The sequence below is a fragment of the Sabethes cyaneus genome, chromosome 1 (assembly GCF_943734655.1).
Source record: "Sabethes cyaneus chromosome 1, idSabCyanKW18_F2, whole genome shotgun sequence".
Taxonomy (NCBI): Eukaryota; Metazoa; Arthropoda; class Insecta; order Diptera; family Culicidae; genus Sabethes; species Sabethes cyaneus.
In genome coordinates, this window is record NC_071353.1 from 171,500,087 (window position 1) to 171,526,665 (window position 26,579).

Sequence of the window (26,579 nt, forward strand, 5' to 3'; positions counted from 1 at the left end):
ATGAACTGGTACGGCTGTTTGCATAGGTATAATTGTTTAGTTTGTTGAAAAGCAGCTCACCCGTACCAGATTATTTCATATCCCGGGGTCGAAATGTTAAGAACATTTAGGGTGGCTTTTATGAAATTGCTGAAAAGTCAGGAATTTTTCCCAGTTCTTACCAAATAATGAAACTTTAATTACTGCGATACAAGAGGATTTGAGTTAGTCCCAAATCATTATCCAAAAATACTCTATATTATTGTTTATCATTCAGCATACGTTTTGCATAAGAAGTTAAAAAAATCCAGCGTTTCAGACATGTGTCATTACGAAAAAAACCTTTAAAAGGACAGGATTAAATCTGACATCTCGGATACTTTACCATCAACGTGACTCGCAACGAACGTAACCAGCGCATCGCACTACTTTATCGACAATTCTAAAAATACCCTCATTCAAAAACGCAGTATGCCGTAGATTTCGTTCTGATTTCTGTCAAGTTATTCCCGTTACTCCTGTTGATTCCATCTGACGGAAAGAATATTAATTCCTAATTCCGGTCGTTCTGGTTTTGGTTTTCAAAATTCAGCATAACTTTATTTGTAATTCATGTATTTGTGCTTAGAAGTTTCCGTTTTCGACTTTGTTCTATATCTGTCCGGTTGTCCGGTGAGTGTGTGAATGATCTTGGAGGTTGAAAATCAAGCGCCAGTAGTTGTCGGTGTCTCTTCGGAATCGGAACATAAGGGTGTCAGTCCTTTCTCGCCGCTAACAACATTAGCTACGGAAACGTTATTTTTGCTCGGAACCGGTGCCTTCGGAATAATGAGTGTTGTGCAGCAAGGAAGTAACTTCGATGTGCTCAAGTATGTTACGTTGACAACCGGAGGATCTCTGCTGCTGTTGCTGGTTGCCAATAGGGTAAGCAATGCCGGAAAGAAGGAAGAAAAACAAATTTCACGCGAGAAGCTGATCGTGATCGTAACCGGGTGCGACTCTGGTCTAGGGTGAGTACAAATAAAAAATTGTTTCAAACAATTCAAAATTGTGGCATCACTCGCACGCAATCCTCATTGCCGATGCCTAATTTTATGTTGTTTACTTTTGAGATAGAGTTTGCTTTATCGCAATTCTGGGAGAGTAAACATAAAAAAATGTTTGCTTTACCGGCTTTACAGTACAGTAGGATTCCGATTTCGACATACCTCGATTTTGGCAAGAACAGATTTTTTTTGGCCACGTAAACTAGGTGATTTCTGAAAATATGATAAATGCCAGTCATTTTAGGTAAGAGGCGAAACAGCCGCAGGCTGAAAACTTCTTAAATAAAGAATATTAATAATAATAATCATTTTAGGTAGCCAGCAAATTGGAGCCTTTCTTTTTAATTTTGGTATTTATTATCCCGAGGCATTTTGGCATGGGTTCACATCAAAGTGCATCTCAGACACTCATATCGGCCAACGGGGCGAACTTTGTAGGGATGAATAACATTTGAGAAGGGCAGTGTCCTAACGAACCTTTGCTAATGGTCAAACTGCAAGGTATATTAACCGGCACCGCCTGTACTGCATACAGGGGAGGTTCGTGGGAGCGCTTAGTGCAGGCTATAAAGACAAAATGGGAGCAACAGCCAATCAATTTATCTATTGGTCCTAGTCCTACGCTAAAGTGCGGCAGAGATGTTTTTATGGTTCAGTCGGTCAAATGCTTTTTTAAGGTCAATGGACACCATCTGCTCCAATATAATGCAGAGTATTATTATGTGATCTTTACTTGATCGGTTAGCGCTGAATCCAGCTTGCTGCTGCCGGAGAGTAACGTCGATTTTTTTGGATTTGGTTGAGGATTACCTTGTACTCTGCAGAGTACTCTTGAGAGTAATACAGAGCTACATGATGCCTCGCTCTTCCTCTTCTTCAGCATAGAGCCGGGGTGGCTCGTGCTGTTTTAAGCAATTGTCTCCATTCAACTCAGTCTAGGGCCACTAGTCGCCAATTTCCTAGTCTCAGAAGTCGCAAATCGCTTTCGACCTGGTCGAGCCACCGTGCACGTTGGGCCCCCTGTTCCTGGTGCCGGTGAGGTTGTTGAAGAGGACTATTTTCGTCGCACTGTCGTCCGGCATCCTTACGACGTGTTCGGCCCACCGTAGCCTGCTAACTTTCGCTAGATGTACGATGGGAGTCTCCCCAAGCAGTGCCTGTAGCTCATGATTCATACGCCTCCGCCACTCTCCACTTTCAGTTTGTACTCCGAAAAATATCGTCCGCAGCACTCTCCGCTCGAACACGGCAAAGGCGCGTATGTCCTCCGTGAGCAGCGTCACGACTTCAAGTCCATAAAGAACCACCGGTCTAGTAAGGGTTTTGTACATTGTTAGCTTCGTGCGGCGGCGTATGCTTCCTGATCGTAGCCGCTGAATCTCCTTACTAGTGTTGTTGTCCGCGGTCACCAGCGATCCCAAATACATGAACTCCTCTACCACCGTCACCGTCAACGGTTACCGTCCGTGGGAGATGCGCGTTTGTTTCCTTTGAGCCTATTCCTTTCATATTTTTGGTCTTCGACGCATTTATTTTTAGCCCAATTCTAAACTCCGCTTTCTGTCTGGCGTAGAGTGCCTCCGCCGTCGCAAAGTTCCTGGCTATGATATCGAAGCCATCTGCAAAGCCTAGAAGTTGGCTACCCTTGGTAAAAATCGTGCCTATCGTTTCGATGCCCGCTCGTCGGATCACCCCCTCAATAGGGATATTGAATAACATACAGGACAGTCCATCCCCTTGCCGTAACCCTCTGCGCGTTTCGAAGGGACTCGAGAGTATTCCAGAGATGCATACGAAACACATCAAATTTCAAATTTCTTACCAACAGGCAAGACTTGCCCTAATGGACCTTAATAACTAATACATAAAACGTCGAAACATACAGACAAAACTCGAACGTGACACTCGTTGTGATAAATTAAAATTAAAAAGTACAAGGGTCCATGCCTAGTGGCACGGGCGCAGGCTTGAAGTAGGACTACGAATGTAGTGAAATTCGTCTCCCAATGCTAAAACCGGTGATATTTGTATGAATTTCATATATAGATACTCAAGTTGCGCATTAAAGAATTGTGTTCTTACATGTGATATATGTTGGTGCAGATGTGGGGAATTATTTCGAACAGTTTCGGGTAGACGCAGATTATTTTTTGCAAAAATCTGGCATCCCAGGTTCCGCTAGGCAGCTTTAAACACATGTGTATGTGATACGATTTGTTTCGACCAGGGATACCAGACTTGCAGATTTGTCTGCAAATTCCAGATTTTTGGAACGGTCTTGCAGATCATTACACTCAAAATAATTCACACGTCCTTTCCACGTGACGTAAATTTCTCTACAGGGATTTACGTGACTTTTTGGTGATTGTTATTGGAAAAAATAATAACATCTATCCGATTTTCACGTTAACGCATTAGTATGCGTGCGAACTACCTGAAAATCACGTAAATAGTACAGGAAAAGCTGGGTGGAAAATATTCACATAACTTTTCAGGTAACTTCGACGTGAAATATATTTTGAGTGTATAAATTTGCAGATATTTGCAGTTTTTATGACTTTTATTGTTTTGATGCAGATTTTTGTTCGAAGCTCTTTAAACTTTCACAGACTTCCTAAAAAAGTGTACAGATTTTCGCAGATTATTTTCAAACCAGAAAATTCGAGTATCTGGAAAACTGCTCGATTTTTTCGGTTTTCAAACAGTTCCAGACACTTTTTTAGAAAATATGGCATCTCTGGTTTCGACTACATCATGGACACGCTGCTGTTTTGTTAAGGAAGGTTGGGAACACGATTACGATTCTGCCTGGACTGGCACTGGACCGCTGGCATCTGCATTTTGTTTCGTGATGCCGTAATTTACAGCAATTCGCCATTACGCTATGAAGGTCGTCTGTGGTGTGCTGGAAATGGCAAGGTCGCAGAAGTTTTACAATTTTCGCAGCTAAATAATAAACAAGCAAAGTAAAGAATGAAAGTTTCAATTTAATCATTCGTAAGCAAAATACTACACCAGTCTGGCAGCTTTGTTTTAAATACATCGATGTTTTGAATCCAACACGGTCGGCGTAATTTCCACTCCACACCAAACAATAATCGGCTGCTGCCGAGTTTTACCACCTTTGCCGCGTCCGGACAGGGAGATAAAATCGTAACTCTCATTATTATTTGTAACCCAAACAACGCGAAAATGATGCCGTTCGCAAAATCAATTCAACTGCTTCATATACTTATTCAGTAGTTCTTAAAAGAACTGATTGTTTTCTACCAGCTGTTAATAATACAAATCGAAGAAATTTACTGCTTGGCAGCAGATTTTTTCGGACATCATTCTCCGTTAGAACTTCTTTTGGCTTTGGAGTTTTCGATGCCTTTGCTATGGTCTTCATTGACTTAGTAATCTTGCTTCTCGCTAGCAAGTTTGGTAGGCGAACGAACCGGAAGCGCCAGTTCTTTGTTTGGACCAGCTTTCTCTTGTTGAAAACTAACTTCAAAGCCTTTTTCACGAATGTGTCCAACTTTGAAACGTCACAATTGTAGCTGGCGGCGATATACTTCTAGACGGCTTGCAACGAGGATCCATTGACTCTTCGGTTTATTGGCGTCTCGCTTAGTGAATTTGGATGTCTTCGTTGCCTTATTCCGGGAAAGAACAGCTGAAGCTCAACGATTTTCGAGCGGTTCGATTATAGAACGTAAATTAATCCCTTTGATCCCTTTGATTCAAAGGGAATTTAATCCATAGCTGTTCTCCTATATATTTCTGTCATCCGTGTTAGAGAAGTATTGGCGTGGGAAGGCAAAAATTTTTAGCAAAAATAAAATTAAAGCAACGTCATGAGTTAGAAGACCGCATGGTGAGTCACCACATATTTAACGTTTTATAGATCAAATCAGAAGAAATTCTTCATGATTTAAAGAATCAGCGACATTTAGAAATTTAATTAAAGAAATTTAGTATACAGAAAATTTTCATCTCTTCATTAACAAATTCGTTGGTCCTAAAAAGGACGGGTTGTGGTAATTTATGAGGTTGAAAATCCGGCCAGCAGGAATGGCTTGAATGTTTGAAACAACACCTCCCAGGGCAATGGTGACAATGGTTACCGGACAGAGCATTTTCCATTAATTCAAGCTCTTCCGCTCCCGCAACCAAATATTCTAATATAGCAGATAATAGATCGATGCTCCGGTACCAACGCGTTCTGCGCACTCTACACCAAACAATGATCGGCTGCTGCCGCTGCGCTGCGTTTTACCAGTTTGCCGAGTCCAGTGAGGGAGATATAATCGCAACTCTCTGCTGTCTGCTCTGTACCGTACCGATGTCACTGCGAAAATGATGCCGTTCACCGGCTTACTTCTGATTATATACCAGGGCAAACGGCACCAAGTTGTAACAAAGGCGGATCAACGTAGGGCAGAGAATCATAGACACGAAAGAAAGGCGGTACAACGAAACCGTACTCCGTACATTGTTTGAACAAAACCGGTGTCCGGTGCTTCCTTAATGAAGAGCTACCAGTTTCTGCAGAGCAAGAGCAACCTAATATGAAGCATCGACATCGTCTTCATGCCTGCGAAAATCAGTGGAAAGGCCGCAAAGCGCGATAGGAAAAAGAAGACAGAAATATTCTTCGGAAGGTTTGTCTTAATACAGTTTAAACATGTAATTTCTGACGGGCTCGTACTTCGAACGCTCATACTAAACTGCCAACATCACATTAAAATGTGAGAAAAATCAATTTTACTGCTTCGTATACTTTTATTCAGTAGTTCTTAAAAGAACTGATTGTTTTCTACCAGATATTAGTAATGCAAATCAACGAAATTTACATCTAGGCAGCAGTTTTTTTCGGGCACCTTCTCCGCTGGAACGACTTCCTTTGACTCTGGGGCTTTCGGTGCCTTTGCTACGGTTTTCATTGGCTTAGTAGATTTTTGTTCGGGGGCACCATCGCATATTTACTAGTACAGCTTTAATCGGAGCCGCCTTTGCAGCAGTTAGCAAAGATAAATTGTTTTCGTACGTTTTATCAACCTTGAACGAATCGGAAGCGCCTGTTCTTTTTGTTTGGACCAGCTTTTCGACAGCTAATTTCAAAACCTTTTTCACGAATGTGTCCAACCTTGGAACGTCACAATTGTGGCTTGCGGTGATTCACTTCTAACGGCTTGCAGCGAGGATCCATTGATTTTACTGGGTATTGATAACAGCAAAAACCATATCGTTCGCTGGCGGGCGAGTCGGTGGCTTCTTCGGTTTTTTGGCGTCTTGCTTGGTGAATTTGAATGTCTTCGATGCCTTATTCCGAGCAAGCAGCAACCGCTGAAGCTCAACAATTTTCGAGCGGATTCTATAGAGCGTAAATTAAATACAATTAAAGGTCAGCTTAACCCATAGCTCATTTCGTATATATTTCTGTCATCTGTGCTAGGGAAGCATTGGCGTGGGAAGGCAAAAACATGAAAATAATGAAATAATGAATATCCGTCTAAAATTTTCTCAATTATTAAACGTTTGTTTGGAAAGCATGGAATCTATTGTATTGTTATGGATTTTTTGAAAAATTTCCAATCGATTGATACCAATATCTCTAGAATCTGTTGACGGATGACTGAGTTATAGGCGTGCAAACCATAACCACTTTTCGTTACATGTTCCCTTTTCGTTTTTCTAAAGTGCACCCCAATATAGAAATCAAAGAAGTAGTCCTACTTCAAAACCGCCGAAATTCGGTTGAAAGAACGCTGTAGACCAGAGATAGTGCTGTTGGCACTGTAATTCGTCCGTCGAAAAGGTAAGTTTAGTTGAGATAACCTCCTCAGTGATCTGGTTGGTGCATTCAAGTTGATTTGACGAAGGATGGTAGGGCAGTCGATGTTGGATGTCAAGATATCGCGCTGTTTCTCGGCGAAGTTCGAGAGTATCGATTCGGATGAGTTGGCAACGATACTCGTATCGAGTATTCCTCATTGGCTGTCGCCATGGAAGCAATCGAAGAGCGTAGCGTACGAAGCGACGCTGGATACTTTCGATGCGGTAGATAGCGTTATTGTAGTGAGGGATCCATACTACGGAACAGTATTCTAGGGAAGTTCGAACCAGTGACCCGTAGAGCGCTACCAAACATTCAATGCTGTTAAAGTCACGTGTCATTCGCATAATTAAGCCTAGTTGTCTAGAGGCTTTGACAACAATCAATGAAACGTGTTGTTTGAAAGTTAGCTTAACATCAAGTAACACGCCGAGATCCTTGACTTGTTCCACTCGCTGAATTGAAAGTCCATTGAGTTTGTAGTTGAAGTGAATCGGTTGATTTTTCCTCGTAAATGTGATTACAGAACATTTGATCGGATTTAGTAGCATACGATTCGTCTCGCACCAACTGGCAAATGCATTTAGCTGTTGTTGAAGAAACAAAGCATCGTCAATGTTTCGGACAGCGTTGAACAATCGTAAATCATCCGCGAAAGCTAGACGTGGGCATTCTAGCGAATGGATTCCATCGTTAAAATACAGGACAAACACCAGCGGACCCAGATGGCTGCCTTGTGCAATCCCGGAAGTAGCAGGGAACGAAGCGGAAGTCACATTACCAATTTTCACACTCACACCATGCCTATCTATTTTAGCGACAGCGATGCGATGATTAACTTTATCGAAAGCAGCGGAGAGGCCTGTGAATCGTGTCGGTTTGAGCTCGTCCAATGAAGCTGTCAGTTACATAGCTAGTGAAGCAAAGTAGATTCGTAGCACAGGAACTTTTTGGGAGAAATCCGTGTTGCTCATCTGCAATCGCTTGTTGGCAATGCGAAAAAAGTGATTTAATGACCACTAGCTCGAATAATTTCGACGTGGCACACAGCGCAGAAATTCCTCGATAGTTATCGACCTTCGACCGATCGCCTTTTTTGTGAACCGGAAACAAAAATGCTTGCTTCCAAGCTGCAGGGAATTGTCCAGTAGAGATGGACAGACGAAACAGGAGAATGAGAGGCTGAAGCAAACCAGCAATGCACTTCTAGAGCAGCGTAGCCGGAATCCCATCCGGGCCTGGAGAGTGCGAATGTTTGAGCTTTGCAGAAGCGGCCAGAATCATGTTGGCATCAATGTTCATCGATGCGGAAGGGTGATCAAAGCGAGGAACGATACTTGCGGCATCCGATACTTGGCTTGTTGTAAGTACTTCGTTGCAAAACACACTGGAGAACTTTGCTGCCAATATCGGCAGCATTATTGGCCATTTCGCCATCTAATTCCGTAATGGAGGGCAGGCCTGACTGCTTGCATTGTCAACGTACCACATCGATCATTTGGGATCTCTCACCGCGTCAAATAAGCAATACCTTAAATTTTCACCGCTATCGACGCGTTTAGCAAATTTGTTTGGATTTATCCAGTCAAATCAACTACTGCAGAAGAAGTACTAAAAAACTTGACTATCAAAAATGTGTTTTTGGAAATCCAAGACGCATTATTTCCGATCGTGGTTCAGCATTCACGTCAACTTCTTTCCAAGAATATTGTGAACCGGAGCAGATCGAACATATTTGAATTACTACAGGTGTACCACGCGGTAATGGCCAGGTAGAGAGAGTACATGGCGTTATCGTACCTACGCTAGCAAAACTTTCTAGTGATAAACCGTAAAACTGGTACAAATACGTAGGAGACTTGCAGCGATTCCTGAACAATACGATTCAACGGAGTATCGGTCGAGCTCCTCACGGGTTAATGTTCGGCACCAAAATGCTTTCACCGGGAGATGTCAGATTGGCGGAAGCAGTAGAAGCAGAGTGGGTCAAACAATTCGATAGTTTCAGGGAGACAGCCCGTATCGAAGCTCGGGCAAACATTGAAAAGATCCAGCAGGAGATGAAAACGAATTTCGACAAGAATCGCAAGGAAGCTGAAGGATACGAAGTAAGAGATCTGGTGGTTATTAGTAGAACGCAGTTTGGCAGCCGTTTGAAGATAGCAGCGAAGTTTTTGGGACCATATCGGGTTACCAAGAAAAAAAGAAACGAGCGATATGATGTCGAGAAGGTAGGAGACGTGGAAGGTCCAATCAGGACTTCGATATGTGCAGAATATATGAAACGTTTCGTGCCAAATGATGAAGACGATGAGTATGATGACTGGGAAGGCGAAAACTGCAGTGATAGTATTTAACTGAAGCAGGTTAGTATATCATCCGGGCCGGATGATTGTCAAGAGAACCGAATGTGGAGAATTATTTTGATCAACCCTAGAACCAATCTTTTGCACTCGTCCTCTCTTTAATATTGTGTCTCTCTAAACTTAAATAAAGTTAAGTTAACTTTGAAGAGGCAGTACTCAAGTAAGAGCGCAAAGGACCGGTCCTATTGCAACGATTCGTGAACTTGAATAAATCCAGTAATTATTCTAAGTCACGGTGTGAAACCCTCTCTTATCCGAAAGATTCCATTCCCGATTATCGCGGTAGCTAGAGAAAAGCGACATGTATTGCAGGGAAAAGATGTGTGCGAGTGTGGCAATGCATTGCATACGTGTTTGTGTACATCCATATTTTGATTTACATACACTAGTAAGTGTTAGTTCAACTTTAACTCGCCAGATAGCATTGCTGTTACTGTCTCTCGATTTTTGGCAGAGTTGCCAGTCTTCTTGATGGAATGCTTTTGGTTATGCTTTGAATTCTGTTGCACGTTTAGCATATGTAACCTGTAAGTTTTGGCGTGAAGATTCTTATATGCAGCTTCCATGTTACGAAAAGAGCTGCGGTTGGCTGTAGTTTTCGACTTAGGGTAGTGGTTTCTCATTTTACAAAGCATATTCGTCATAAGGCGAAGCTCAGCAGTCCAGCAAGGCTTTCGCAGGTCACGCGCAAGACGTACACGAGGAACATATATATATTTAGGATTTCAAGTAGTTTTTTGCAGAAGGTTGACACATCCAAATAAATCCAAGGCCATACTACCATTTTGTTGCTTTTCTTCTTCAAACACATCACTGTTAATGTCAAACAATACGTATAGGGCGGTATGTGATGAGAATCAACAGGTACTAACAGTTCTGCTGGTTCGACTAATTCCACATCATCCGGAATGTTGACAAAGGCTAGGTCTAGACACCGTCCACGTGAGTTTATGAACTGACTAATTTGTAGCATTTGTAGGTAATTTGTGGAATTACCAATCTCTCGGCAGCATCGAAATTATTAGAAATAATTGTTTCGCACAACATCTCCACCGCAAAATGTTATATCTCTGCAGACCAACATGGATTCATGCCTGGCCGTTCAGTTACTACGAATTTATTAGACTTCACGTTTACTTGTTTTGCACATATTGAATCGAGAGCTCAGGTTGACGTGATTTATACTGACCTCAAAGCAGCTTTTGATAGAATAGATCATCGCATTCTTTTGCACAAGCTACGTCGTCTTGGAACCTCCGATTGCTTGATTGAATGGCTCAACTCATACCTTAGCGACAGAACGCTACGTGTAAAAATAGGTGCATGTACTTCATCGCCATTTGGTAACCAAAGTGGGGTACCCCATGGGAGTAACTTGGGACCACTGCTGTTCACTATTTATTTCAACGATGTTGCATTATTGCTCGACGGTGGCTGTATACTTATTTACGCTGACGATCTAAAGCTGTATACTGTGGTGAGATGTTTCGAAGACTGCAATCATCTACAAAGATTACTAAATATTTTCGTTGATTGGTGCAAACGCAATAAACTAACTGTCAGTGTACCAAAGTGTTCCGTCATAACATTTCACCGTACCGTACAGCCAATAGTTTTCGACTATCACATTTAAGGCGTTAAGCTCAACAGGGTCGAAGAAATCAATGACTTGGGAGTTCTGATGGACAAAAAACTCACCTTTACCAATCATCGGTCAGCTATCATCGCCAAAGCTAATAGACAATTAGGATTTATAACGAAAATAGCCAAAGATTTTAACGACCCTTACAGTCTCAAGGCTCTGTATTGTTCACTAGTACGACCTATTCTGGAAAACGCAGCTCTAGTTTGGCTCCCTCATCAACTGACATGGGATCTAAGAATTGAAAGAATCCAAAAACGATTCATCCGCGTTGCTCTACACAACTTGCCTTGGCGTGACCCTATGAATCTCCCACCTTACCGTGATCGCTGTAAACTGATCAACATTGACACTTTAACTAGACGCCGGAAAATTCAACAGGTAACTTTTGTTGCCAAGCTTCTAAACAACGATGTCGACTGTCCACGATTGCTGTCGTTACTGGATTTCCGAGTTCCATCGCGGTTCCTGAGGAATGGATCGTTGCTTCAACCAAGGTTTCATCGTACTGCGTTCGGGTACAATGAACACATGTCTTCGATGTTGCGCGCTTTTGCCTCTGTTGAAGACTTGTTCGAGTTTGGAGAAAGCACCAGCACCTTCTCAAGCAGAATCACTGCATCTGACTCCTTCGCAATGTGATAATTGTACTGTGCTATTTTTTATGTATTTTTATTCATTAAGACATTATGTTGGATGGATACAATAAGCTAAATAAATAAATAAATAAATAAATAAATGACTCTTGATGGAGTTTCTCTCTAAAACCCTTCAAGCGTCCGTGGGTCTCTACTAGAGCCAGAATAGTTGAATTGTCGTTTGTCATTTGGCCGTAACGTCTGGCTTAAGGATGAATTTGCTATCTAGAACCATTAGTTCATCTGTTTCCTATAATCCGATGTCCGGAACACCCTTTTTAAGTCACTGCGCAGTATCCTCTGCTCGGCTCTGCTTCCCTCTGCTATTACACCGTAGCAAAGACGAACTCTTCAATCAGTTCCATCTTTGTCATCGGGTAGTTTTCCAAGGCAGCGGGTCGACCTTGAATCGACTTAGAACAAAGGAGTAGATTGGAGGCCATTTAGTTGTACTTGCCGGGCCGTTTTCGGATTCAACAGGCCTTCCAATCGCCTCCATTCTTGATTCCTTAAGCAGCTTTAAGGTATTCTCTCTTTCATTTTGATTTTGATTTACCTTCACTTTAGCAAAAAGTATTGAACAGCCTCGGTCTTTTGACGAAATGGTTTTGATTCGCTTCGGGTGATTTGACTGGACTTAGTCTTCTGACCAATAGTCTACCCTGAGACATTTCTTCTCCTTTAGTGACACCAATAGTCTGACCAATAGTCTACCCTGAGTCATTTCTTCTCCTTTAGTGACACCAATCAGGTTGACACCACAGTGAAGTTGGCCGACTATGGTTGTGGTTTCCGTTTTTAGCCGTCCGACTCTTCCACAGTTTGGTCGTTCTATTCCCAAAAGTCTGATGGTACCTTTGCCGGAGAAAAGGCTGGAACTGTTTACACAAACAGTGATTAACTGTTTCGGATCAACCGTGGTCAAACATGGGCGCCAGCACTGCCTTGCTTTTTGTGTTCTGAACTTGCTTATTTGGCCCTACCGACCGGCTAAGCAAAGTCTGCGCAAAAGTTATGCATAGCACTTTGGTAATGCTAATTATTTTACAATTATAAATACAATTTTGCCAAATTAAATCAAAAACCAGAACAGTCCTGAAAGGCGCAACTTGGGTTTGTCTACTTGTCTGACATCACAAATAAAACCACGTGAAACTGTTCTACCTGCTAGACTATCGACGTCAATCGCACATTTGCATCCTTGCCATGTAGGAGCAGGTAACATTTTAGAAGCACAGTTGTAACCTTTAGTAAGTCAAAAACTGCCTGGTATTTCAACCCGACGTCTTTGTACCACACATGGGAGGACCGTGGGAGTGCTTAGTGCAGCTTGTAAAGACATTGTTGCTTTCAAGCTGATCATCCGAGCTATGAAATTCTGGAGACGATTACATTGGATGTGGAATATATTATCAATAGTGGGCCTCTAACTTACGTTCCCTGGAGATGGAACAGCACCAGTGTGAAGCAGTATAAACAGTGCCGTAACCACAAAACGAATTTCTTTTGCGATTTAATTTATTTATACGTCATATTCATTGAAAATTATTCGAATAGAATTAAATAACGATATTACTTCCATCGGGTTCTGGTTTCATCCACACTGGTTGATGAATTTTACTTTTTCTATACAAAAAATTACTTTTATTTGATTGTAAAATAACCGCTTGAAAGCACTGTTCGTCCTCATACCTTTTATTGGAAACAACACAGGCATTCTTTTAGGAAAAAATCACAATATTTGCTCCCAGATTTTACAAAACAATCATATTCCTTATGCTGCTGGGCTTACTCTTAGTGCACATATACGAATAATTAGATTCACATTGTTTGCCAGAACAAAGCATTATATAATCCTAGAAAAAATTCCTTTCATCACTATTCAGATAAATCCTGATTAAAATTTCAAATTTCGGTCCGCTCTTCTGTATTTCCTTTCCTAAACATTTTGTACCTTTCTTTATCTTCGGTACAGAAGGCATCAGAACGTGTGATATGTTTCACTTTCCTAATGGTTCCCCTATAGTAGCTGCGACAGAACGGAGCTCGCGTTTTTATGCTTCACTACGAATCGCTTGCATCATGAGCCTCTTTAGCTCAGTAGGCAGAGCGCTGGTCTTGTAAACCAGCGGTCGTGAGTTCGATTCTCACAGGAGGCAGGTGTTTTTTTTTTCTTTCTCAACCTAATTTTTTTTGTTGTTGCAATTCCAGTTATAACATCGCTAGGCTGTGCCACCGGCTGGGATTCGTCGTTTTTGCCTGTTGTCTCAACAAGGAATCGGAAGGAGCCAAACTTTTACAAAAGTCAGCGGAAAATGATAGTAACCGTCTGCATGTGGAACAGCTAAACATTACGCTCGAGGAAAGCGTACTGATGGTCAACAAGTCCGTTAAGACTTTCTTGGAAAATAATCCATCCTTTGGTAAGGAAGTATTGCTGCTTGTAGTTGTTGAGCTTTATCTGAAATCAAATATTTTCCTTTCTTTTTACAGAGCTGTTCGCTTTAGTCAACAATGCGGGCGTTATGTGTTTCGGGGAGTTTGAATGGCAACTGAACGAACACATTGCGCAACAAATCAACGTTAATCTACTGGGGACGATGCGAGTGACCAAATCGTTTTTACCCTTGCTACGTAAATACCGCGGCAAGCTTATCAACGTGACCAGTCACTGTGCGTTGCAAGCCCTACCGGGTATATCGACCTACGCGGCGACTAAGGCGGCACTCCGGTTCTGGACCGATAGTTTACGCATGGAAATGTCCTGCTATGGTGTACGAGTAATTGATTTCATTCCCGGCTCGTTGGTGATGCAAACCAATCTGTGTGGCAGACAGAATCAATACGCCGCCCAAATGAGGGCTGGCTTCAATGCGGAACAGTTGGAGTTCTACGGTTCCTACTTCGACGAGTACAATGCCTATCTGCGGGTGGTTGGTGATGCGAAACCGGTGCAAAATTTACCGGATGATCATGAGGTTTTGCGCAAATTTTCCGATGCTATTACCAACGAACGGCCCAAGCGGTTGTACAAATGTGAACCCTGGCGCTACCGGGTGTACCATTGGCTGTTCTGTATCACACCGACACCGGTTCGGGACTGGTTGGTGCGTCGCTTTATAGCCATGCCGGAGTATCGACCAGTGGAGAAACGTGTTGGAGGGTATGCTATCGGGGCTGGTTTGTAGAAGGATCGCTGGGTCTGGTAGAGGCACAACTAAACTGGTGGTGAATGGTTCTTGTAGTGCTAACATGCTCGCAAAATAATACATTGATCTGAACAATGGTTCTATTTGTATAATGCTTTTTTGCGTTTGCTAAGTCCAAGTAGACAGCGTTCGAAAGATTGATTATGTTACTATACATTTTAGGAGTGACGCTTCGAATAGATGCCCGCCCACTGGGAACTAAGAAAAAGCTGATTTGTGCACAACGTCTTCCTGTTCGCTTTTGATGTCTTTTGTTTGAGTTATACTGCTTAAACTGGTATCGGAATTTGACTCTACTGCTAATAGATGCTGTTGGCAGAGCATTTATAATGATTATAACTCTTGATTATGATTAATGTGGATTTATTCTTTGATAAGTCAAAATATATTGAGTAAGTAAAAATATTTTAGCAATATACATTTACATTTACAAAAAATGGAATGCGACTGCTAACTTTTTCCATTCCGTAACACTTTTACTCGCCTAAAATGGTTCATTGAATTTATTAGTATCAGGGCACGGCCTTCTAGAAGGCAGTTCCACTATAGTGTACGCTGAACAAGTTGCAAGTTGCTTGTTGCCAGTCTAAACGCATCTCAATAGCAAGCCATGAAATTTTCTACAGCTAAGCAACGCATAAACAAAATCGTATGAAGATTATTTTCAATCCGATTGTACTTAATGGTTGTGTTTCATATCATCATTTATTGTGATCCTTGAAATCTACGGAGGTGTAAACGGTTATAGAGAAAAACCAAGTAGAAAAAAACAGCCGAGGTGAGTAAGGTTTCATTTGTTTTAAGTATGTACCTACAGAGTTAAGCAATAGCTTCGGAAGGCGTAAAAGTGACATTATTTCTGGAAGTTTTCATCACAGACCCTGAGACTCCCAGTGGTCTGTTCTAGAAGCAATGAAAAAGTGACGTTTTTTTCTATGTTGGAACTTCCAACCGGAAAGCGCTTCGCGCCAACATTTGAGATTGAGTTCCGCAATTTCAAATTTCGAAGAAGTTTGGGGACGACGGTGCTGTAGCATGAATTTTTTAGTAGACTAAGAAGGACGTGGCCAAGCCGGTTAGACTGGCCGTTACATAAATGACAAAGGTTATGAGAGGAAGAGGTTCAAGAGAAAGAAATATCAGCCTCACAGCATAAGCAGTGGTAGACGATTTAATATTGCTGGGCTTAATTGCAATAACGACCATAATACTATAGAGAACTACAAAATATTCCAAAAAACAAGTCCTACCTAGAAAAACCGAACAAAAGATCAAACAGAGAAGCCGAACGAACCAAGAGCAGCATGTTTGGATAATCATTATACTGACTTACGGCGTACTCCAGGTTAGTGGCGGCTCACGACAGTGTCAGAGCGGGCGGCTGAAATAGCAAATGTGCTGCCTCGGTACTACACCTCTACGATGGCAGCACCATCATGAAACTTGGTACCTGCAACTGCGGATCGCTGAACTTCGTGGATGGTAACAGGGTGTTGCTCCATCAATAAGAGCCCCGACAGTTTGGCATCGTGGTACTGCAGGAGATCTGTCGCAAAAGCAAGAATGTGTGGAGGATCCGTGACTTCAAGGCCCAATTTTACCAGAGCGGTGGAGCGATCAACGAGAAAACGTGTATCTCACGGAGTAAAACCCGTTTCTTCAACCCACACGAAGGTAGACCCGACGAGAAGAGGAGGAGGAAGCGTTCTATGCGAAGCTGCAGGCAACGTACAACAGTTGCTCGCTACAGGGCATCAAGATCTTCAATATGAACGCCCAGACCGACAGGGAAGCAATGTATAGATCGGTGCTTCGATGCATAAACGTTCTTTCCCCGCAAAAATATCTACAAAGCCATCTGTAGATCGCCTGAAGGTTGAACCAAATCGACAATATTCTCATCAAGGGCCGGTTTTTCTCGATTATCAGTAACATACGCTCCGTACGGCACGGGGTGCGGATCCCGGCTTGGATCATTGTCTAAGCGCAGTACAAGTGTGCTCGAAACAACTATTGAAAAACATATACCTCGCGACAAACTCGCCCTTCTCGGTTAAACATTGGGCAATTAGACAACCCACAAGTTGCCGAAAACAACACGCGCGTGCCGGATGAAGCTCTGCCTTCCTCTGTGGAGCGAGGTGCTTCTCCTCGAAAACTTATGGAACAGAGTACGCTCTGCCGTCAATGAGGCCGCTACAAAAAGCAAACGAGAGGAAAAAGAAGAGCTTGGAAAAACTATCTAAGTATTGCCACGAGGGAGAATTTGGCTAAGGATCAACAAGCGCGGAATGAGATGCACGATCCTAAGGAGGGAGGACAGAGATCGTGAAGAACTAGATCCATAAAGAAGATGACTGAACCAATCTCGTAAGGATACACACCGAAGCCTGATATGTGAGGGACGAGGATGGAAACTTGGTAACAAACGAGTGCGAGTTGGTTAACCCTCTCTGTCCCATGGTAGCACAGGTGATCCATGACTTGCGACACCAAAATCAGCTGATAAAATTTGAAAGGATTTTAAATCTGGCTGTTTCTATATTAGAACGTAGTAGAAACATTGTGGTATAAGCTGCATAGTTTTGCTTTACGAATTGCTTATTACTAACTGTTTTAGGTGACGAAAAGTTGTAAACCACCCAAATACCCCTGGGACAGAGAGGGTTAACAGGTCTAAGCAGTTCCTCAATGGGTATCTCAATGCACTATGGGCCAGAAATTAAAATTTTGGGACAAATATATTTGCGGTTAAACGGCATGCCTCAGCTCAATGTGGTCTTCGGCAACTTTTTGAATGAAAAAATGATGCATCTTTTGAAGGGGTCGTCCAATATTTAGTTGTTAATTTAACAACAATTTAAGTAATAACTTTTTGAGTAAATTTTTTGTCTCTTTTTTGGTTTCAAAATATTAAAGATAAACCAATTTCAAGTATTTTTTCTGAAGATATCAAACTTCTACCTTTTACCCATTTTCAGCAATAGAGCTTTGTTTATAAAAGACTCCTCAAATCACATTTCTTCTTGTAACAGGTTTATTTCAACAGACAGCTCAATGTGATGTTCTAGACAACATTTTGCACATAAAAGAGGAATATTTTTGCTGAAGACTGTTTTACTTTTTCTGCATTAATTAATAAGATATAAGGCCATTGCAAATAATTTCGAAAGTTTTTGTCACCCCCCCCCCCCCCCCCCCCCTTGGAAATTGGCTTGAAAAATCGAGGGGCAAAAAATAATTTGTAGGAGATGAGTTAATTTTTTTTTCATAAAATCAACTGTCTGTGGGTTCTACAGCCTGAAAAACTCGAAAAATGAGTGTACGAGTTGAGTTAATGCCTCTAGCACGAAACAGAAATGAAAATTCGAACAACGGAATTTCCGAAAATCGGCCGAAAATTTTTTCTTTCGTTTTAGTCTTTTTTCGTAGATTTTCGCATGGAAAATAATAACGTATACAAAGCTGCTGAAGACCAATAAAGCCGCTGGGAAGGACCGCCTATCGGTAGAGCTTTACAAACATGGCGGAGAAACGCTAGCAAAGACTACACTGGGTTATTTCGAGGATTTGGGGGGAAGAAAAGCTACCGAAGGAATGGATGGAAGGAGTGGTTTGTCTCATCTACAAAAAGGGTGATCTGCAAGACTGCTGCAACTATCGCGGTATTACGCTGGTAAACGCCGCCTACAAGGTACCCTCCCAGATCCTGTTACGTCGGTTGTCACCGATAGCACAAGGTTTCGTAGGGAATTATCAGGCGGGTTTCAAGGGGGCTCGCGCAACTACGGACCAAATTTTTACTATCCGACAGATCTTGCAGAAATGTCGGGAGTACAACGTGCCCACGCATCACATCTTTATTGATTTCAAAGCAGCATACGATACAGTCGATCGAGACAAGCTATGGCAGACAATGCACGAATACGGATTTCCGGACAAACTGACGCGACTGATCAGAGCTACATTGGATCGAGTGATGTGTTTCGTATGCATCTCTGGGACACTCTCGAGTCCCTTCGAGACGCGACGAGGGTTGAGACAAGGTGACGGTCTATCCTGCATGCTGTTTAGCATCGCTCTTAAGGGGGTGATCCGACGAGCGGGCATCGAAACGAGAGGCACGATTTTTACCAAGAGTAGCCAACTTCTAGGTTTTGCAGATGACTTCGATATCATAGCCAGAAACTTTGCGACGGCGGAGGCAATCTACGCCAGACTGAAAACGGAGTCTAGAATTGGGCTAAAAATAAATGCGTCGTAGACCAAATACATGAAAGGAAGATTTTAGCCTCTTTAGAAAACTCTTTAGATTAGCCTTTAGCCTCTTTAGAGTTTAGAAAACAAAGGCGCGCCTCCCACGGACGGTAACCGTTTACGGCGACGAACTAGAAGTGGTAGAGGAGTACGTGTATTTGGGATCGCTGGTGACCGCGGACAACAACACTAGTAAGGAGATCCAGCGGCGCATCCAAGCGGGAAATCGGGCCTACTCTGCCCTTCGTAAAACGCTACGATCAGGAAGCATACGCCGCCGCACGAAGCTAACAATGTACAAAACCATTATTAGACCGCGATAGTTCTTTATGGACTTGAAGCCGTGACGCTGCTTACGGAGGATATACGCGCCCTTGCCGTGCTTGAGCGAAAAGTGCTGCGGCCGATATTTGGCGAAGTACAAACTTAAAGCGGAGAGTGGCGGAGGCGTACGAATCACGAGCTACAGGCACTGCTTGGGGACACTCCCATCGTACATCTAGCGAAAGTTAGCAGGCTACGGTGGACCGGACACGTCGTAAGGATGCCGGACGACAGCGCGACGAAAATAGTCCTCTTCAACAACCCCATCGGCACCAGGAACAGGGGGGCCCAACGTGCACGATGGTTCGACCAGGTCGAAAGCGATTTGCGACTTCTGAGACGACTAGGAAATTGGCGACGAGTGGCCCAAGACCGAGTTGAATGGACACGAGTGCTTGAAACAGCACGAGCCACCCCGGCTCTATGCTGCTGAAGAAGAAGAACAAGATAACATTGGTTGAATAGACGAGACATACTTCGCACTGGTTATTGTACCTAGACCATAATCCGTCCTAGCTGGAGAGAATACTGAGAAACAAGTGATATCGTAGATTGCGGCGACGAATATTTAGCATGCTGAGGAGTATTGAACAATCAACGTTACCTTGCATCGCCAATAAAGCATACTTTTGCCACATTGCGTTTTTCCTCTAGTAATTCCAGGCCGATCAGCATGCAACGGTTTTTATAGCTGGGTAAGTTCCGCGGATCCATCCATCTGACAGGACGTAAAGCGAAGCGGATGAACTTTCGCTAAATAGCCTCGATGCGTTGAATTTCGTACTGGTAATAAGGAGACCATACGGGACACGGGAGACGCGTATTCCAGTACAGGTCGCTCAATTGAACAACAGTGTTTTCAAGCAGTAGATGTCTTTAAACTTTTCGCGAGACGAAATAAAAAGCCCAGCTGTGAAGAAGCTTTTTCCACCACGTATGAAACGTGATCCTTGAATGTTAATTTTGCATCGTTTAAAACTCCCAAATCCTTAACTGTGGATTCGCGCAGTAAACGTACGCCTGCCAAGGCATAGTCATAGTGGAATAGTGCATGTTTTCGTCCAAATGAGATTACCGAGCACTTAGACACATTCAGCGACAATCGGTTAATTTGACACCATTTAGCAAAGTTTTCCAACTGCTCCTGCAGAAAACTCATATCCTGTGGTTGCTTTATCGTATGGTATAGCTTTAGATCGTCAGCGTATGAGAGTTTCGCGGATTTCAAAAATGGAATTAACGTCGTTCATATACAGCAGAAATAAAAACAGTCCTAGGCGGCTTCCTTGTGGAACACCAGAACAAACAGGAAATGGCGAAGAAACGTGGTCACCAATTTTCATAGACATGCTACGCCCACATAGGTAAGATTGAAGCCAGAGTAGCAGATTCTGCAGATAAGTCTGTGTATCTCGCGTCCACGTGATGACCATCCTCAATTTGGCGTATTACAAACGAAGTGAAGCTATACCCCGATAGTTCGAGACTACTCGTTTACAACCTTTTTTAAAGACAGTAAAAATATATGACTGTTAGCGTCCCCATACAGCGTTTCAGAATGATTGACGAGATACCGTCAGAGCCATATCCTGGTGACGGCTACATCCTGCGGTTCGAGATGTTCATTGGTGAAAACGTTATTGAAATGAGAACGGAACAAGTCGGCAATGTCAGCGGTGAAGTCGGCTTCGAACAGACCATTCGACATCGTAGAGGGTAATCCCGATTCTTTACGTCGCTCATTCACGTAGCGCCAAAAACTTGAGACGGCGTTGCAGATTGTTCTGATGGGCGTTATACAGGCGATCATTGAGTTGTTTATAGGTAGTATTTATTTCTATTATTCTCGTAGCATCAGTGCGGTGCTTGCTGTGCCGTCTAAGGGCTGCACGTTTAATCGTTTTAAGGCGCTTGAGATCAGCGTTCGCCTAGGCTGGTTTAGACGGTACGCGCTTAGACTTGACGGGCACGAACTGGTCAATAGCACATGCAAGAATGCTAGAAATGATCGATGCAGCGAGACTAGCATCATAATCGCGGAGAACCTCCTCCCAATCAACGTGGCCCAGAAAATCGTTCATACCGTTCGTTCGTATTGGAATTGGTTTTACTAAACTCATATGAGAGGCTTTCGAAAAAAAAACCCGAAAACGTTGCTGTGGCCTGATCTTTAATTGCGCTAGTAAAGGTGGATGATGCATGCAGATCTTTACGAGTGGTACCGGAGCTTCTGTAACCGTACAGTCTACGCACAGCTCGCCACTAACGGAGCACAGATCAAGGGTCCGATGATTCTCGTTTTCAATCCCATTCATCTGTTGTCCAGCGGTGCTATATGTGTCAAGCAGTTTTCGCATCCATGATACCAACAAGAGAGCGTCCGAGTGTCATGCTATTTGCTGAAATAAGCGGTCGTCTGAAGATGGCAGTCACGTCCGGTTGACAAAAGTCGAATATCATCGGTGTGACGGAAACTATAGTCCGTCTACTGAAGGAGTCTGCGGTAGGTCTGCAGTCGAAGGGAGTCCTAAAGGGACTAGAGTTAGCGCCATTGGAGTGACAGATGATGAACCAGCACCGGAGTCATCGTAGGGTCCAACTCATGGACCAGCGGAAGGAGCGGGAGCGATAGGGGCAGCCATACCGCTGAATTCGCCCGAGCATCACCAAATTCCCTGTGGCCAAGTATCAGTTTTCAAAGCCGCATTTTTGTACGCCAGAGGAATGTCTACTTTGAAAGAAATGAAGTTGAGCGATTGAAGGTCGGCCCCTTTTTTCACCAGTAAAACAACACTAATTGGATCCTGGTTTTGTAGACCATCTCGAACAAGTCGCTCGACGACCTTGGAGGTCACGGTGGGGTGGAAACGTGAGAGATACACCCAGAATAACTTCGCTTTTTCCGGGTTCTCAACGAGCCTGGTACCAGTAGTCGGTTTTTTCGAGGTTTCCAAGTCACCGGGACGACGTTTAGCGGGACGATCGCGAGCTGGCATTCGCATCGGGGTTGCTGCATTGACTTTATCGGCGAGTTTGTCGCCGTCCATGGAAGTTTAGTCTGCCAAATTTTGAGTTACACATGCCTGATGGCAACAGGCACGCAGGTTATCGGCATCGATTCACTGTATCCTGCACCGAAAAGCTTTTACTAGTAGCTATCACTGCAGTCTCCCCCCGCTTGCCATTTGTGATGCTCGCTTGCCCTTAAGTTAATGAAATTTCACCTTTACACTTTACATACTACTTCACTATTAAGCGATCACTTTAAAAAGTTTTTATAAGTAAGTTACTGTAAAATTGCTGGACATTTTATCTATCCAACGATATATTAACAGTTATGTTTTGTTCAGTAGCAAAGCAGTTATAAGGATTTGGAATCTTTCATTCAAAAGTTACACTTTTATTTTCGTTTTCACAAATGTGCTGCACAACCCAGTATAGTAAACAAAGACGTAGTCCTACGTCAAAAATCTCAAGCAAACGTTAAATAAAATTCCAATAATTTTTATTAAGCATATCGGCAATGACCTTAAACACCAAACTTGTAGTTTTAATGCTGTCCAAAGCTGTTCTATCGCGTTCAAATGTGTTCTGTCAGATCTGCTTTATCAACCGCCTCGCAATGATGCCAGATTTACTGATTTATCCATGGTTGTCGACATTCAGGAATTTTCTACGGACCTGCGGATCAAGTACTGGTATGTATAGTGCGATAGCGCTTCAAAATCCTTACAAACGAGTAAGGTTGTTCTTTGTAATTTGCATTAATGGGTTTACTCTTTTTACGCAATAATTTTTAAACAGTGAAAAACAGTGTAAAACCGACGAAAATACGATAAAATGTTGATGAAAAGACGACAAAAATATCATGAAATGCTGAAACAGTGAAACAACCATTAGAAAAATCGAATAGAGACGTCTAGAAACATGCAAAAAGACGACGGAAGTAAAAAGAAAAAACGACGAAAAGACAAAGACAACGTTTTGCTATCTTGACAAAATCAGAAGAACAGAAGGAAGAAAAAATGCCAAACAAATTACGTAGAGTCAACGAAAAACGGTAAAAGGATGACACAAATACGACAGATGACAAAAAGAAAAAAATAACAAGATGCAAACGAAAAGACACCGCAACAGCAGCAAAAACGACAAAAATCCACTGAAAAAATGAACAAAAAATACCCAAAACAAAGACCAAAAAATCACAAACAGACGATGACAAGACATCAAAACGACCATGAAACTTCCGCACGATTTCGCCTTCGACGTTAACCGCGAGATACTGAACTGATGTCAGTAGGGCCAAAAGGCCTGTTGAAATATCAACAACCAAGTATTAAAATATTAATACAAATAAACAAAGCTGGAAGTTGAGCCTACTTTTCCCTTCACAAGACGCTTTGATCAAGGAGCATACGCCGCCGCACAAAGCTGACGATGTACAAAATGCTACTCAGACCGGTAGTCCTCTACGGATTTGAGACAGTAACTTTGCTTACGGAAGATATACGTGCACAAGCCGTATTTGAACGAAAGGTGTTGCGGACTATTTTTGATGGAGTACAAACGGAAAGCGGAGAGTGGCGGAGGCGAATGAATTACGAGCTACAGGCACCGGTTTGGAGAGATTCCCATCGTACACCTGGCGAAAGTTAGAAGACTAATATAGGCCGGTCACGTCGTAAGGATGCCGGACGATTGTGCAGTGCAGTTCTCTTCTAGAACCCCACCGGCACCAGGAATAGAAGGGCTCAACTTGCTAGATGGCTCGACCGGGTTGAATTAACGCCTAAACCAGCCAATTAACTACGGGATACGATGCTGGACTAACAAGCCAGTGGTCGTATGTTCGAGTCGCGACTGAGCAGTGCTGCTATAGAATCGGTAGGATCGTTGCACTAGTCCCGTAATTGTCCTGTAGTCTGTCGATAAAGAAGGGTTCGTTTCGAGTATTCATGATAAATTGTGCCTTCAGGTGCAGGTAAGCAGAGTAGTTCCAATAATTAGAAGCATGCCAAAAAAATCATCCGATGACCTATGTGGGGCTTCACGTCGGACTTTGAGTTCGTTTTCAAAATTTGATGCATTATAGATTTTGATAAGTGCAACTCATTAGAATCTAGGTCAATTCGCTTTTAGCATTGTAAGATTTGTTGCGGTTTCAAGTTTTGGGCAAATTTGGATTGATTTTTTTGTCAAACAAATTTTCTTTATCCTGAATGGTTTAAAGTGGAATATCCAATAAGCATTTTATGAAAAAAAAAAACAGTTACCTGTGCTGGCCAAGGGATACAGTTTCGGCACTATGCTAGTTTTCGTTTCGTTTATTTGCGGTTCATAATGCAAAAAGAGATGCTGAAAAAAAATACTCGGTTAAACCAATTTACGATAAACTTGTGTCGGGTACCTAATTTACACTTGAACACTTCGTGTTAACTTGAACTGCATGCAGCTAGAGATCACCACCACTGCTTTGGTCTAGGTAATTCTGGACGAAATTAATGCTGGCTTGACAGGAGCAAATAAAATCGAACAACGTGACCGGAATGAAGGTAGCCCGAAAACAGGCCACCCATCAGCTAGTTTGCTTTCCATGTAGGTAGATAGAACGAGGTATTCGCACACGTTACCTTTTCGAGTTGGCTAGGTAGGTACTGCGCATTAGTAGTTCCCACGCTGGCATGTTATTATAGACGTTCAAATTTACTTTTCACCTCGAACATTTTTTCGGGATGAGTTTGCATTCCATCGTTGGCTATCTATTAAGTTCTTTTGTTGATATTGGCACAGCTGGATACAGCTGTTTCACTCCCTCGTTGCCTTGTACAGCGTAAAGATCGTTTCCAGTCAGCAATTTAGTTATCTCGTTAATAATCTTATCCTTCTCCGTTCCTTGCTGATTATAGATGATGTCGTATAAGTATGAATTTCCGGAACGCTAGTGCTATCGGGTTCTCGATCCTCCTCCGATCGAATGGAGATTTTTTTCTGATCAAAGTTTTCCGATTAGCACCGGGCAGCTCACAATAGTACGTTCATAGAACATTAAGAACATTTAGAACAGTTTGGGTTATTGGTTTTTAAATTCGGATTCGGACGATAGGCTTTTAAATCACTACCTTTATTACGAGGAAAGCCTATTGTTCTTCACTACACTAAAGTAGTCTGGCACTGTTGATTTGACTGCACTTTGCAGCCTAGCGGTTTTCGCAAAGTTGAACGGTCTAGAGTCTTGACGTAAAATTTCAAAAGATTGTTCTACACGCTGTTAACAATTAACTGCACAGCCTCTCTATTAATAAAAGGATTAGTTCCTTTTAGGAAATGAAGCAGAACTTTCACAAGAACGATTTTGTTGGCGTAGTTCAATTAAACGCCATAACATGCTCTTAGGAGCTCTTTCTATTAATTCACCCTCGTACGAGGTCGCTCATCATTTCCGTTTAGAAATTCAAACTGTTAGGAATATTTCAGTTAATGTTTGAAGATCACTCATGCAGCATGACAGTTTCTAATCTTAAAAAGCACTTTTCGTTTAATTAAGATTTAAGATTCTAATCTTAAAGAGCACTTTGCGTCCAATTAATTTTGAACTGCTTATCTATCAGGGTACGTTTTAATCTCTGCTTCCTTAAAAGTACATCCTTAATGTTGCGAAATCCTTCCGCGTTGGCGATTTAAGCGGCTGTACGATTGTTTGTTCAAAGTTGCTTTGAAGTTGTTCTATGCACTGAAGTTTTTGCGTAAGTCCTTCGATGTTTTATTTGTCGGCAATTGTTAAAATGCTGAGGACGTTGGGTTGAATTTGACTTAACTGAAGTCGTTAAATAGGTTATACGATAAATTATCTATCATTTTGTTTTGAAGCATCACAAAAGCCGATGATTCACCGTTGGTTCAGTTTCCAAATGTGGGCGTTCAGTAAAAGTCCTGTATTATTTGCTTATGTGGAAGCCTAACTTCGAGTTTTCCGCTTGATTTCTGCAGAAGTGGGCGACTGTAGACTGTTTTTGTCGAATTTGTTTTGTGCTAAAACAGGTAGAATAAAAAATATCATATACCTTCCAAAATATGACCAATTTAGGACGGCGTCTGCCGGTTGTTGAATTTAAATGTTGTAAACATTACTGCTGGTTCTCAGCAGCGATAATCCAACGATGACTTTCGCCGTGTTTACAATGTGGTCTCCGATGAAAACTGCTTCAAAGTAATCACTAAATGATAAATATATAATAAATTATCCGCAACATTTTTTCTGACAACAATCCAACGACGGGCTCGTTCAACTGCTTGTTGA

The 26,579-nt window shown here is 42.4% G+C and overlaps 1 protein-coding gene, 1 long non-coding RNA gene and 1 other non-coding gene across 3 annotated transcripts; 2 read left to right on the plus strand and 1 right to left on the minus strand.

Moving 5' to 3' along the window:
* Positions 1-585: 585 nt before the first annotated feature.
* On the plus strand, positions 586-15,090 carry LOC128743775 (D-beta-hydroxybutyrate dehydrogenase, mitochondrial). The gene is made up of 4 exons (XM_053840439.1): positions 586-989; positions 13,704-13,915; positions 13,986-14,655; positions 14,864-15,090. Exons 1-4 carry the CDS (start codon positions 664-666, stop codon positions 14,901-14,903), a joined length of 1,248 nt encoding a protein of 415 aa, XP_053696414.1. The 5' UTR covers positions 586-663; the 3' UTR covers positions 14,904-15,090.
* Positions 13,579-13,651, plus strand: Trnat-ugu (transfer RNA threonine (anticodon UGU)). Its single transcript has one exon. It is a non-coding gene; the product is annotated as a tRNA-Thr (tRNA).
* A 7,621-nt stretch (positions 15,091-22,711) lies between the features above and the next one.
* Positions 22,712-24,883, minus strand: LOC128732708 (uncharacterized). The gene is made up of 3 exons (XR_008411832.1): positions 24,690-24,883; positions 24,556-24,637; positions 22,712-22,963 (listed from the first exon to the last, which is right to left on the minus strand). It is a non-coding gene; the product is annotated as an uncharacterized LOC128732708 (long non-coding RNA).
* Positions 24,884-26,579: the final 1,696 nt, after the last annotated feature.

Coding starts and splice junctions, on each gene's coding strand:
- LOC128743775 (XM_053840439.1), top strand. CDS start 664: ATGATCTTGGAGGTTGAAAATCAAGCGCCAGTAGTTGTCGGTGTCTCT. Junction 990..13,703: donor GGGTGCGACTCTGGTCTAGG/GTGAGTACAAAT, acceptor TTGCAATTCCAG/TTATAACATCGCTAGGCTGT. Junction 14,656..14,863: donor GTGGAGAAACGTGTTGGAGG/GTATGCTATCGG, acceptor TATACATTTTAG/GAGTGACGCTTCGAATAGAT.